The 15,641-nt window shown below is 37.5% G+C and overlaps 1 protein-coding gene across 2 annotated transcripts in view; it reads left to right on the forward strand.

Annotated features, from left to right (window-relative positions):
* Window positions 1–15,641, forward strand: part of EVC (EvC ciliary complex subunit 1) — a 47,498-nt gene that overhangs the window by 8,303 nt on the left and 23,554 nt on the right. For both annotated transcript variants that reach the window (XM_056490107.1, XM_056490106.1), the window contains exons 6-11: window positions 1,440–1,538; window positions 3,689–3,826; window positions 5,868–6,026; window positions 7,593–7,809; window positions 11,378–11,526; window positions 14,254–14,352. In XM_056490107.1, the coding sequence (XP_056346082.1) occupies window positions 1,440–1,538; window positions 3,689–3,826; window positions 5,868–6,026; window positions 7,593–7,809; window positions 11,378–11,526; window positions 14,254–14,352 (861 nt within the window). The remainder of the gene's footprint in view (window positions 1–1,439; window positions 1,539–3,688; window positions 3,827–5,867; window positions 6,027–7,592; window positions 7,810–11,377; window positions 11,527–14,253; window positions 14,353–15,641) is intronic.

Genomic DNA, 15,641 nt, shown 5'->3' on the forward strand with positions numbered 1-15,641 from the left:
CACATTTCTACACAACCTAAAGGAGGAAACAGGAAAGTAAACCTGGGAAGCAATTTCTCATCTGATGGTTATCCACATCTAGATAGATGAGAAAGGGAACTTGCAGTCAGGTTTCCAGAAATAAATTTAGCTTGGTTATAGGTTGAACTTGATGTTAATAATCAATTTCTAAAGGAAGGTAAATAGCAACCTAGTGATGTAATCACAGAAACACAGAGGAAATGAGCATTTAATGCACTTTGTGGCCCATCAGAAATCACCACAAATGACTATGACCTTTAACTTTATATTTAAATAGCTTTATATTTTTGCTAGGTGGAAAAAAAGGGAAAAAATAAATCAGTCTGAGAATAATTTCGCCCTTTCCCACTCTGCTTTCTCTGGTTTCAGTGTTTTTTGGATCAGTTCTAAGGAAAAATATCCTTTTCTTTCAGTCTTCTCCTGAACCCGTTTTTTTTATTTTATACTGTATATGCTATCTTGGTAGCATGTTCAAAACTTGCCAAATTCATGTCCCAAACATTTGCAAGAGATCCAATACATGACTGCTGTATGGTTTTCTCTTCTATTGAGCTCTAATTATAATGTATTTTCCAGATTTCGCTCACCTGACATATTGGCTTCAGTAACTGTTTCTGTATATAAATATGTGTTTATTTATGTTTTTATATGTTTTAAGCAGGAAAGTTCTGCATCATCTTATTTTCAAGATTATGAGGAACAGGCAGGTGGCTGTTAAATTTCATGTATTTTTACTTCCACAATAAATGGAAAATGCTGCAGCAGTTAGTAATGAAATGAATTAACCTTACACTGAAACTCTAATTGAGGCAAGAGGGGAAAAGGTTAACCAAAAGTTTTCCCAGTGTTGAAAAAATTAAAAAACATCTTTTTTGAAGACACTAATGTTACAGTATTTAAAAAAAAAAAAAAAAAAAGGCACACAAATGGAAAATAAGTCTTTTTCTTGCAAGAGAAGCTGGCTAGGACTTGAGAGAGTTTCTTTTGGGTTGTGTATAAAAATGTTTGATGTATCATGGGGCTGACTACACTTGAAGTCAGAGTAATGAGTCTTTAGTATCTTTCGAATAGTTAATATCTTCCAGTTTCGGGGTTCATTAAACTTTAGAAAAATGGGCTTTGTATTTTCAAGTGATCTGCATTTTCTTCAGTCAAGAATAGTTTCAAATGTGTCTTGTGGTTACAAGGATTTATGAGATTATGTGTAACACCATCTTCCAGTATCTCACTGAAACCAAAACCAGAGAATTTTTCACAGCAGAAGTACTGGAGAGTTGCTGGTGATTTATCTTTTTGTTTTGCTTATGATTCACTATAATCTCCCTGATTGATTTAAATCAGCAGAAGTTATCACAAAGATGTCCTTAAAATGACAAACAGCCACTTAACCTGGGTTTTGTTTTCTTCCTTTTAAACAGATGTTTATTCAGATTTTTAAGATATACTTCACAGAATTCCATCGTAAAAAGAAGATTTCTGATGGTTTGTTGAAGAAGATCCTTTTAAATCAGGAAAATGTAAGTGAGTTTGTTGGTTAATATTTAAGACTACACAAAATAAGAGTTAATCTTATTACCACAGCAGGCCATTTCACCTACTCCTTTTGAACAGCAGTGTCATTTGTAATCTATTTCTGAAGAAAATGCAAAGAAACTCCCTTGTTAGTTGATTTTTTTTATTTGTTTGTTGCTGCATGAAGTGATGTGTGCAATCTGTTGAAGGTAAAATATTTTGTAGTTGAATCCATTTAAGAAAACAGAACATTTTGAGCCTTATTCATCAGGGGCTTTGCTGGGTCCCAGGTATTATTGCTGATAATAAAATAGCAGGAAATAAATTAGCAGTAAAAAGCTCAAGGCTTTCATCAGGGAAAGATATATCCCTCATAATACTTTTTTCTTTCATGTACTTGTATTGAAGTCCATATGCCACTTCTGAACTGGAAGACATATATTGACAGTAAATGTGTATTTCAGGTAGAGTCACAGTACTATTTTTAGGTTATTAGAAGGAACAAAAAGCTTTACAAAACTATAGAAAGTAGGAGAGCTGTTGGTTCCCCTTCCCAGTTTAGAGACAGAAAACTCAGGATTGAGAAGCACATCTTGAGATTGTCTGGTCCAGCCTTATGTAGGAAGCTTTGTTTTATGTAAGGTTATCCAGTGCCCTGCCAGTCCAAGTCTTGAATATTTGTACTGAGAGCAGCCTGATCACAGTACTGATTATGTTTTTCTTAGATGGAATTTCACATCTAGGCATTAGCCTATCAGCTCATGAGCTCTAGTTGTTCAACACTTCGTGCAGTATCACAGTCTGTGAATTACTATAAGGAATTTCTGTAGTTGTACCCTATGATTTATATCAGGATGTATTTTGCCTTAAAGCACTCTTCTGCCTTAAATCTTCAGGTTTAGTATTAAAGTTTATTGTATTTACTAGATGAAAAGTGAGATTAGATGTGCAAAATCCTTTTACTGGTGGCCTTCTGGCAATGACTTCAAATTATAAACAGAGCTAATCTAGAATAGGTGTGTTTCCTGATGGAACCTCATCCTCAGTGAAGTTTGATAGCATCAGTGTCCTCATGCTCCTAAGCTGCTGCAGGACAAGGACTAAATCTGAATAATTAGATGCAGTAATTGCCAGAGAAGTCCAGGTGTTTAACTGCCAGTATGGGGTTTCTGTGTCCTGTATGATGGAGAGAAAGATCTTGTAAACCTGACAGTCTTAGAGGTGGGATGTCATACAAGGAACGAGGCTGTTTATGACCACCATGTAAAAGAGATGTTGCTGATAAGCAAAAGTGTTACACGTTTTATTGCAGACAGTGTTTTCCTCTTCTAATTCTGCATCATAAAAATTCATGGGATTTTGATGAAATTATTAGTGAAGCTTGTCAAACTCTACTTATATTTCTTTAAGGCATAAGGATATCAAGTTAATGCGTTGGGTGGTATTAGAAGTCAGTACTTGCTGTGCTTCCTTTGCTACTTGCAGCAAAGGAAGAATCCCCCTTTTTGGTATCAACTTACTAAGCAATGGCAGCAGACTAGTATTTATCAGCAGCATCAGCTTTCAGAAAAAATCACCCTGGTTTGTAAAGGACTGAAAAACTGTAAAAAGTCAACTAATTATGCAGCCTATAATTTGTCCCTTTTGAGCATTTTAGGTGTGTTTGTCCTTTTGAGCATTACAGGTGTGTTCATCCAGCTCTCTGCAGGAATCACTATCTGATTCTTACCTGGATACTTACCTGAGCTTTCAAACACAGCATGTACATTTATAGCTGCCATTGAAGATGGGGCACATGCATTAAAATAAAAATATTTGTAGATAGATTCCAGGAATTATTAGTATAAAAGCTCATGAAGCCGTGTTTACTAAAACTTCAGCAGAAATGGACTACTGTCTTGACTGTTTTCACATGCTAGTGGAAATGTATGTCTTTGTACATATATTTGGTTTAGTTTAGTTGAGAGCTGCCATATATCTGGGGATTTCCTTGCTTGCTACAGAAGGCACGTTACTGAGAAACAGAACTTTCTGAACACTCCTGTTCAGCTTCCTTAGCCATGAGCTGGAACTGACATACAGATTCACTCCCAAGTTTAGAAGTTATGTCTGTTTTTCTGTTTAACAAATCACTTGATTTTTTTTTTTCCCCCAGGATTTTGAAGAATTGCAGAAACAACTTGATTCTAGACTCCAGAATACTGAAATGTCAGGATCCCATAATTCAGAGTTCCAGACTCTAGAAGACCTAGAAAGGAGGGAAAGGGAATATTCCGAGCACATCATAGATAATGTAACTTTCTAATTTTTTCTAAAATTTTATTTTAATGTTATTCTTCTGGTGGGCAGTTCTTTAGTGCAATGGTTTTGTTGAGTAGTCCACAGTTAATTTTTTATATATGTATGAATCCTGAAAATATTTTTACCTAGCAAAACATTTCCAATTACCCTTGGGTGTCAATATGTTTTTATAGATAAAACATGTTTTAGTATGTTTTGTAAAACACTGCTGTTTTATCAGCTGAGAAATGTCTGATGCTCATCTGATGATAAGATTTATTTCAAGCCTATGTATAGCCTTAGTCTGTACATAGACTTTTAGGAATGTTATCCTCGCATCTTGCTTTTGTCAATCCCTGTATAATTGAGTACGGGGGTAATGAGAGACTATAATTTTTTTTTTTAGCTGAAAGAAGTACTAAGAATATAGTTGTTGAGCAGTGTTTTAGTATGTTTTGTGCATTTACTTTAGCAAAGAATTTTTCTTCAGCAACTTTCTGTGTGAGAACATATTGGCATTTTTGATGTGAAAATACAGTTTGATAGCAGGCATTTGATTTTCAAAGTAAAGATTTCTTTTCTCTAAAGTAGGTTCACTGTGTCAGTATAGCTTTCAGGCAAGAAAACTGGAGGTTAAGAACATTCTACATATTATTTTCCATTAAACTGAGTAATATTCTTCCAGCCCTGTTTTTGAAGTTTGAGCAAATTGGCTGCTGATGAAAATGAGGGATTGACAGCTCTGTGAGCTGCCTGTGCTGATTGACTGTGGCACTTCAGCCCTGGACCAAGCAGCCCATCACCTCAGCCTTGGGCCTTTTTCATACAGTAGTTAACATTCTTTAGTGTCTGGTGCTTAAGTGCTTCACTGGGAATTTTCTCACCTTTCTTTTGATTCTCTGAGCCCTTCACTTTCTAGTGAAAGCCTTGGTAACATTGGAACATCTGTGACAAGTTTCTTTTTCACTTTAACTTTGCTCAGTGGAAAAGTGATTATTTCGAGTTTTCAAGAGTTAGTCATGTAAATATAATTGCTGGCAACCTTGCTGAGCAGCATGAGGCATTTATTCACCAGCAGCAATCATCCTTCAGTGGGTCTGTCACTCTTGTGCCTGCAGATGCTTTTCATCATATTGAAAATAATTTCCCTCTATGCAGATTTGTATAGATCAGTACCTTGAACTAATTGCAGTCTTCTGAGAATATAAAGGGGTTTTTGCCATACTCACAGATGCCATAATCATATTTTTTTCCAAAACTCATGGATACTTACTAGAAATCTGGGTGATGGATCATTTTATACCTGTATGTGTGCAGGTAATCCCACAGAGCACAAAATACTGGCAGTAGTGCGCAGTCATGTTCATGGAATCAGAACCTAAAACTAGGGATTGTCCATACAGTAATATATCATAATTGGCATATACACTGTGCTGACACTGCATAAATTACTTAATTGCAACCAGTAATGTGCTTAGCATCTAGCTGTGAAAAACTTTGGTGGTGTAAAGCTGTAATAATTTTCAGGTTTTTTTTTTTGTTTTGTTTTTTGGTTTTTTTTTGTTTTTTGTTTTTTGTTTTTTTTTTTGTTTTGTTTTTTTGTTTTTTTGTTTTTTTTTTTTTTTGTAAAAGTGTTGTTTGACTGGAATACCTGCTCCTACAGCTAAGTAAATTTCACAGAGTAAAAGGGATGCAGTTTATCTTCCAGGCTTTTTACCATCAATACTAAAAACTATCGGCTCTTATAGATGCAATATGTAGAGAATTAACAAATTCTTAGCTAGTTAAAAAGAATTACTACAATTGTTTTAAAAGGTCAGGTTTGACATACTGATGATGTGCCACCACGAATATATTATATATATTTTTTATATATATAAAATTTATAATAGTCTCTTTAGCTTTGCAAATTGTTCAATATAACTAATACTGAGAGCTGTCTGTAATCTCAGTGACTTGTATTTCAGTAGGCTCATATATTTTCCTCTTTCTGTAATGAAATACTAGATGATTAATGAGGGAACATGGGTTGTTTTTTGATTCATATTCCACAGATGGAAGCTTTCTGGAAGCAGACTGACAAAGCCCAGCAGGATTTTTTGGACCAATCAAAATGCTCAAGTGCCAAAGCAACAAAGATGATGATGGATCTGACTGAGAAGATGATTGCAGTAGAAAGCTTGTTAAGTGAATCTCAAGACTTGCAGGCAATGGTAAGTAAAAAAGAAATAAAAGTTGAGACAGATGTAGTCAATCTGAACAGAAAGAATTATGTCAGCACAGTCTGTCAGTCCTGCCTCAGGAGTGATGTAGGCTGCTTAATCCAGTTGTGTCTTTGGCTTTATTACAAAGAGCTCAACTTCCATTGCAGTTTAGGAAGACTCACAGGAGAGTTGAGTTCTATTCTCAGAACACCATTTAGCTAGTCATATAAGGAAAAAGAATGATTAATGCAGCTGGTGAACCAGGAGAGCAAGATCTGTTTGATGGAGAATTGTTACTGCAGGCATTATGAAATTTCTTTTCCTTTCAAAATATTTTTCCACTTTGACTGACAAATACTAATTTAAATTTGAGGGTGATTCTGTGTGTTCAGTGACTTTGACTGGAATTGAAAATTCTTATCAGCTCTTAATGATATGGTCTGAAGAGGAAAAACTGTGTTCATAAATGTACCAGCACTGTGCTTTATGTTTTGTTAAATCTAACAGATCCTTTATTGTTTTTTGCACAGGATATACTGAAAGAGTTACATGTAATTTTTAGATTTACATATATTTGGAATCACTGCATTTATTAGTAATTTGGTATATAAACAGATACAGTAATTATTAGCTTGTTAATTTAGTGTTGGAGCAGCTAAGTAGACTGAGCTGGCCAGGTATGAATAAAGTCTTTGCTGCTTTTCGCACTTGCCCCAAACTGGGCTGCTGTACATTAAGTTCCTTCAGATGGGCAGACTGCAGATAAGATATCTGGATATAGACACAGGAGATGTTCCTGCCTGAAGTCACTACTGTGATGATGCTGAAATCTCATTACAGAGGTCCTTGTAGGTGCATCTCTATTAGTTCTCTGACAGTAGGTCAGAGAATCACAGAATCATTTGGTTTGGAAAGGACCCTTGAGATCGAGTCCAGCTGTTAACTTGGCACAGCTTTGTCAAACTCTTTCTAACCTTGCAGCATTGCTTAAAGCAGCTGCACTTTCACGCAGGAAATCTTTCTTTACTATGATCATGGGCTGCTTCTTTAATAGTGCAATGAAAGCTGCTAGGCCATAGGCAATTATATTCATTTTTGTGTGTATTGAACTCTGACTGTGTATTTGAAGGAATCACAGCATTATCAGAATCAGATATGTGTCCTCATTTCAAAATGAGGACCTGTACTGATATGCCATATAGTATCTACTATAGTGTAGTATAGGTCCAGGACTTCCATGTTGTCTTCTGTCCATCTATCCTTCTTGAGTATTTAAGTTTGTTCTACAAGGCTGTTATTATCTTTTCCAGATTTAATGTCTTCTTGACAGTTGCAAAAAATGAAAAACACCAATAGTTTTAAATTAGCTCTTGCAACTGAATATGCAATAAACCTACTACTAGCCTGTACTGATCAAGCCTTTTAGAAGTATTTAAGTACATGGAGATGGTTATTCACATGGTTTTGAGAAGCCTCAGTGGTTTTCTTTGTGGTTTGGGAATCAATAGTTCAATGAAAGGAAAGCCCAACCAAAGACACATTTTTGGTTTCTAAACAGGACTTTGTTTTGTTTAGGACATTCAGGAAAGGTTATTCAACTGGGAGCTTTTGGTGAAAATGATTGATTCACTGAAGTCCTCTATACCAGAAGAGTGTAAGTGTAGATTAAATACTGTGTCAAATATTCTGGACCACTTAACTGTGAAGAATAATCTTTCAGTCCGACAAAAGGAAGAACTTCTAACAGATCTGCACAAGGCCTTCTGGGAGCAGCTGGCACACTACAGTAATGGTGAGTACTTAGACTGGAGCTCATGACTTACATGAATTCTCATTGTTTTAAAGAGTAAAAAAATTACAGTTGCAGCCAGATATGTATGTATCTGTTTTTAAAAGGTACTAATGAATTGACCAGGATCAGTTTTATTCTGGAGGATGTATGTTTGGAGTGGGAACTTTGACTTCAGGCCTTCTATGTCCTATTCCATGTATTACTGGGTACTTTTTCTACAGTTCACATTATCTAATTCCATTAATTTGGACATAGAAGAAGAATCACACCTGCTACAAGTATTTGTGATATTTCTCCATTTACTGTTCACATACTTGGCATTGCTGGTGATACTGGCTGACATAAGACACTGTCTCAGGATGTCATGCTAGCATGTAAAGCCAGCAGCAGTTGTGCTATATACAAATTAGTTGTGCTATCACTCTTCTGAAAAGATAATGTTAAAGCTTACGATCCTCCTATAAATCTCTTTTATTATGTCAGACTAAAATACTTTTAAAATGAAGTATTTTCCTCTTCCTTTTACCCATCTTCATATTGCCTATCTGAAAAGTACACAATTACAATAAAGTCTAAGCTGACTGACCCACTGATTTAAGGTTCTGCTTGTGTCATTTGTATGTTGCCTAATGCCCAATGTTGAGAAATACATCCCCAGCTTCTCTGATAGGTGCTGTTTCAGGGCTCAGTGCCTCTCATCAGCACTCACAGAAAATTACAGTAAACATGTAGCCAGAAGGAAAATAATGATAACTACTTCAACACAATTTCCAGGACCATTTCTGCTACTTTTCGACACGTTTAAAGAAAATTGTCATAGCAAAATGGCATTAGGTTTAGAGTTCAGTGAACTGAATAGTCAGAATGAATGCAGTCTTGTTGCAGTATGTTCTTGATGCAGTGCTGCTCACTCACTTTGGGTTTAGTGGTGATAATTTGTGCCTTATCTCACAGTAATAAATTTACAGAATCACAAAACTGTTAAGGCTGAAAGAACTTCTGGAAGTTTTGTGGTCCACCCTGTCTGCTCAAGCAGGCTGAGCTGCTACTGGTTGCCCAGATCATATTCAGACTGGTTCTATCTCCAAGAATGGAGCCCCCACCTGAACCACCTGTTCCAGTGCTCAGTCATCCTCATGGTAAAAGGAACCTCTGTGTTTCTGTTTGTGGCAGCTGCCTCTGATCCTTTGGTTGGGCACAGCAGAAAAGAGTGGCTCTGTCTTCTTTGTACTCACTCTCCAGGTGTCTTATATACTTGCTCAGATCCCCCCTGAGTCTTCATTTCTGCAGGCTGAATAGCCCCAGCTCTCTCAGCTTTCTCTTGTGGAGACATGCTCCAGTCCATTCATCATCTTTGTGGCCCTTTGTTGAATTCTCTTCAGTATCTCCTTGTCTCTTGTACTTGGTTGTGGAGTCCAAAACTGAACACAGCACTCCAGGTGTGCTGGCTAGTGCTGTGAAGGGAAAGGATTTCCTTCCTCTACCTGCTGGCTTACGTTAAACCTGGTGTCCACCAGAACCCCAAGGTGCTTCCCTGCCAAGCTGCTTTCCAGCTGGGTAGTCCCCAGCACATGCTTGTGCCTGGGGTTGTTCCTCCCCAGGTGCAGCACTTTGCACTTCCCATTGTTAAACTTCAGGAGATTTTCATTAGCCCATTTCTCCAGCTTGGAAGTACAAGCATGTGTGGTGTATCATCCACTCCTCCTATTTTTTGTGCAGTCTTACTATTTGCACTCTGGACTATCATCCAAGTTATTAATGGAGCTACTGAGCAGGATTGCACTCAGTATTGACCCCTGAGGTACACCAGTAGGTGCTGGCTTTCAGGTGGACTTGAGCAAGTTTTCAATCCATGTCACTGTCTGCTCATCCATCCTCTTCTCTATGAGGATCTGTCAGGAGACTGCATCGAAAGCCTTCCTGGAGTCAAAGTACCAATATCCACTGCTCTTCTATCACTACTGAGCTAGTTATTTCATCATGGAAAGTGCTGCAGACTTGGTCCTCTTTCAGAACATCTAGCTGTGTGAAAAGTTTGCTGATATTCACAAATACATGTACGTTGTGATATAGTTTCTTTCATGGATGTTTGCTTCTAAAACTATCTATGCCTATGTCTATGCATAGTTCTCACATAGATTCAGCCACTAACATTCTTTAAGCATAAATGGGTGTCTCTGGGTGATTTTTCCTTCTTTTTGTCAATTTTCACTTGCTCCAAAGCAAAAATACCTCTGTCAGGGCCTTTATTTTATGCAAAGTAGGTGTTCATAATTATATATAGCTATATATCATAGTTGGTACATCCTGTGCAAAAAAACATTATCAACCTTCCAGTTTTAGATAGAAATGAAAGGCGCTTTAAAAAAGTGATCTGGAGTGCAACTTTTATTCCAGTGGACTCTTACATTGACCTTTCTTATGAGCTCTTAAATACAAAGTTAAACTGTACCTATAATTTACAAACAGAGCACAAAGCCAGCAAGACTGTGCTCCTAGGATACAAAACAAGGAAGTAGTAAAGAATCAATAGTGTTTAAAAGTCAAACACTGCTACATTTATTTGAGTGATATTTTCATTACAGGCTTTCCTGTACTTTTGGTGCACTTTCAAGTGTTCTGTCAGTGCATCATCAGCATGTGGATAAGCACAATAAATTAGCATGGAGAATAAATAACATTCTTGGTGCTTCAGTACTGTGCTCCTTTTGTTTCTTTACAAAATAATCTCTCATAGTTAAAGCAGCTTGATGTAGTGGCAGAAGAGCATCTACAGGTAACTGTTCTTTTGCATTCCTCTGTAGCTGCTTGTGTCAGGAGTGAAGTACTGCTCTGGGGGAAATGAATAAAATTCTTCTTAGATGGACAGGCAATGAGACATGAAGTGGCAGAACATTTAAAGCACCAATTGCACTCGGCAGCCCAGGATGCAAATGGACTCATGAATTTATATATCACTTGGAGCTACACAGGGAATGAAGGGGAGGGGGGAATTTAGTCACAAATAGTTCACATTACTAGCATGAAATTGGAGGGACCTTGACAACTTTTACTGTAGGTTCTTGGATGAGTCAATTTAGAAGTCTGGTATGTATGGCTACATGCCAGTTCAAACTAATCTGAGCTAGCACTGCTTTAGACCTTTTCTCCCTACCATATGTTACCGCCCCTGTCCTTGCAGCAGCATTTGCATATCTGCAATTAGGTAATGACCACTTGCCAGCCTTCCTGAAGCAGGAGGGGGAGGTCTGGGGTGCTGCATGAGGGAATCTGTTTCTTGAACTAACACATTTCCTTTGCATAAACAGCAGCCCCACTGAAAGGGAGGGTGCAGGATGGTAACAGTCCAAAAACTTGACAGCTTTAAGTGCCATGTAACAATCTAGAAGTTCACATCTAAAAAGGCCTTTACATCAGGGTAAGAAGCAAATTTCAAATCCTGCAAGGTGATTACTTGTCTATTTCACTGACTAACAGATTTCTGTGAGCTTATGTTGTGTGACAGTAGCAGATGCTGCTTTCTCCCTGTGGAGTTGTGGTGCCTAATTGTTTGTGGTTTATGCTCCAGAATGCATGCAGCAAAGTAAAGACCTGATCTTGAAGCGGCTGGAGCGCCGCGCAAAGAAGAAGGAAGAGTTCAAACGCAGACAGGAAGCTGAGCAAGAGAGCCTACTTAGCAAAACCTTTCTTACTGAAGATGTTCATAATTTTCTCAAGGTGAACAAGTAAAAGCTTATTTTCCCTGTTCTATTAATTTTTAAGGCCAAATGTATTGCAGATTTCTCCCAGTTCTGTAAAACTGGGAATTTTGAGTCCTTGTGAGAATCACATGTAGTAGCACAGGTGGACAGGGTCAGAACCCCTGTAACCATGGCTTTTCCTGCAGTGTTGATGTTGCATTGGAACAGAATGCCATTGGGTTAATGCAAAGTTGCATGTTTTGTAGAAAACATCTTTCACTTAGATGCTATGTGTTTGCTTCAAGACATAAATATCTGGAGGAAAGTATCTGGCCTGCATTACAGAAGAAAACAGTTTGCACTGATCTAATTGCTTTTCTGTGAGTGGGGTTACTGAGGCTCAAAAGGCTTACCAAATTTCAGAGAAGTGAAAGAAAAACTATTTATGATCTCTGACAGGATGCCTTAGAGAAGGTTTTTAGTTGTTAATTTAATATGGTATACAATGGCCAGTGTAATGTTTTCATAGTCATATTTTCTGTAGAAATTTGTTATTATTGTTCCAAATGAATATACAAATTCAGATTTCTTAGCTATAAAGGTTGAGAACTTCAAAATTCAAGTAACTGCTGAGAACTGCAAACCCAAGTTATTAAGAACTAAAAAAAAAAAAAAAAAAAATCAATCTTTAATTTTCATGAAAAGAAATAATCTAAAGTGGAAGTGGTTACGTCCAGCAGCATTAAACTTTTGATGAAATCTAATAACTTAGATAAAATTACTGTATGAGAAGACCCAGATTCCAACTGCAGCAAACTGTCAAAATTTATTGATCTCAACACTGCGATTTTGCTCCATGGGGCCATATTCTTTAATTATATTGTAAGAATTGGATAATGCATTTACTGTTTCTGTATGCACACCTTCCTGGCAACACCTCACTTCGAAACAAGTAAAGCACTTTTTACATTTTTGTAGCCAGTGTGAACTTGTGAATGTATTTCTTTTTTACACATCGTTGGACACTCTTTGACACATCCCAGATTCATTAAACAAAGCTTAAAAATTTTCTATCAAGACTCCTTCCCTACAAAGGTAGAGCCACACAGCTTTGTGCAAGAGATGCTCTATTCTGTACACCTTATGAGCATGTCATTAGTCTAGAGTTTAACTAAGCCTACTCGACAGCTTTCTGACAGGCTGGGCAGGGAGGGACAACTTGGACTTCATACTGCAGGACAGAACACAGCTGAGTGTTAGGATTATGAAATGCCTGTGTACAAATTATGAAAATCAGAAATGTAAGCCTTTCTGCTGCACAGTGGGAGAGTCTTTTGTCCCAGAAGAAATGGGGTCTTAAGGGGAGAAACTCTTCGAAGAATACGGAAAATTTGTACCTGCAGCTCCCATGATTTGACTTAAACAGTCCAGTAATTATTTTCTGAGAACAATCCACTTGGCACTGAGGAGCTATTTTAAGTTTGTTCCATAATTTCACAGCCAGCCCATCAGTAAAGGAATTGATCCCAAAGCCTCACCATGAGCTCAGAGCTGTACCCATCAAAAGCACTTCCCTGCCTTTCCCCCATCACTTCATCAAGGGGCTCACACCACCATGGTAGCAGCGTTGCCAGTAACTGACCTTTCTGCTGAATTTTAAGTGGTTGCCAATTATGATGGTGGATTTTGCAATAAATTTCATTCACATCAGATTGTTGTGAACACAAGTAGGGTGGTAACAGTTGAGTGACTGCAGATCCAATATTTTTTATGAAACAGAATGAGATATATAGTAAAGGTTAGAGTTCCTGTATCATTCTTTCTCTTTCATCTGTGTTTCTGTTGGAAAAGGAGCATTTTGTCTTTTAGTGGCAGAGAATACAGGAATGATCAATGAAGAACACAAACCATAAAGTGTCAGTTTCAGTAATCCAGTCTGCCTCTGCCTACCCACAGTGGACAGATAAGTTATAGCAGTTAATTTGTCAAATTCTGTCATAAAGTATGACTCCATGAGATGTGTCAACTTTCAAGTCTACCTCTACAAGAATGGTGGAGAGTTTATGGGTACTTCGCTCCTCTTTAGAAGAGGTCTATTGACATTCCTAATGAAGAAAGCCATATTTACCATGAGAGTGAAAGGGAGCACTTGGCAGATTAAATCAAAATACGGAATATTTATTTATAATGCTACTCGTTAGTCTGTAGTCTTTGTGAAATATAATCTCCCATGAGCTTGCCCACACATCCACAGTCACAGTCCTCACTTGAGGAAAAAAATTGCATCCCTGTTGAAACTGTGACCAAGGACCAAGTCAAGACCATGTCATAGATCAGCCTTTTAGGAACCACCATGGGACATGGTGACCAAGCCCTGTCAAGCCCTGCACAGTGTGATACAGCTGTAACTCAGGTGTCTCATGATGATGTCAAATGTCAATTCTGCACCTCATAGTAATGGCTGTGATGTAGTGATATTCATACACCCAGAAAGCAGGTTTCAAATCAGATCATTTCACATGTTTTGTAGTAGTATGTGCATATTATTTAACCCCATATTGCCAAGGCTAAGGAATTCTATACTCAAGACAGGATAACCTCAAATTAAGGTGGTAAGGCAAGTTTCATTTCCCTCTGAGTCATGGTTCCAGGTAAACTGTTGTAGTGATACATGGGAAGAGCATCAAGGAAGTAAAGGGAATGATCACAAGAAACTATTAAGATTTTTTCAGCTGTTTAAATACACCTACTGTGTTTCTTTTAGGCTTACCACAAGCTGATACAGAAGCACTGGCAAGCACAGTGGGATCTGGAGGAGGAGGATGATTGCGAGAGCACAGAGGCTGTCGCTGATCTCTACAAGGTGCCAGTTCTAGTGATAAATGTCATTTGCTAAATTAATTTTTAAGACCACCTAACCCCACTACAGTGTCAGGCCTTGGGGAAGATTGAGGAATTGCAGGAAGGCTCAGCTCCAGGAACTGCAGCTCCAGAAAGCTAGGCTTACAAAGCAGAAGGTTGAGGCAGGACAATCTTCCATATTAGCCTGCCTATTCTATAATCTTCCCAAAACACTATGTTTCCTAACCTCATATAAGTCAGAAAATGCCTGCACAGTGTGCCAAAACATGCTGCCCAGGTGGCTGACAAGGTTGCAGCTATGTTGATGGCATACAATGTCTGTCATTACCACTACGGGGGAGATTTCATTTATCTGGCATAATTACCTGTTCTGCTGGACCATACTATTCTAAGTGAACTTCATTACATTTCCAAATATGATCTTTTCATTAATTTCTCACAGAGAAATTTTATTTGCTCTAGTTAGTTCCCTGAAATAGGCTCAGATCTTTGGTAAGTAATATTTTTGCACTTTTTTTTGTTATTGAGTTGGAAAATTCTAGGTGCTTCATGCTTTTGCATCATCTTTAATTATTTTGTATCTGTGCAGAAAAAATATGATAATATGATCTATCTGGTGATGCCCAAAACCATGCTCAGTAGTGACCTTTAGTTAGGCTGGAACTAATCAATTTCAGCTCAACAGGATCCTTGTCATGATTAATTATGACCAGATCAGGATATTGTAGAAACTTGTGGTCCCTATCACATAAGGATAATATACCCATACAATCTTAATTAGCAGTAGTCCACATGCACTTTTTCAAATTCATTTGATAAAAAAAATAAAATCACTCTATTTAGAACAAGTAGCTTTGCCATGGTTTTATGTAATAGTGCAAGCAACAGACAACTTGGGAAAAATTACTGCTTTGGAGAAAGGGCAGGTTGGCTGGGGAGGATATACCTGTGAATCACACTAGATTAAATGTACAAAGCTATGTAATATAAGAAAAGTCAACATATTTGCTGATATTACTGTGGTCAGTTCATTATCCATAGTTTTCATTATCCATAGTTACTAACTTCTCCATCCCCTTCCTCCAGTCATGTGAAGTCTGGAGACTAAACAATTCTTTTAAAAAAATCCTACACAGTTCCACATCATTTGTGTAATTATATTGCTTTCCTTTATTGTGTACTCTGCTTTAGTAACACTAAGACCAGACTGAAAATCCTGTTTCTTCCAGTACCAAGCTAAGTTTTCTTTCCCACTATTGGTTTGGGTGAATAAAGTTTTTCTAGAATTGC

This window comes from Oenanthe melanoleuca, chromosome 4 (assembly GCF_029582105.1).
Source record: "Oenanthe melanoleuca isolate GR-GAL-2019-014 chromosome 4, OMel1.0, whole genome shotgun sequence".
In the NCBI taxonomy this organism is placed as follows: Eukaryota; Metazoa; Chordata; class Aves; order Passeriformes; family Muscicapidae; genus Oenanthe; species Oenanthe melanoleuca.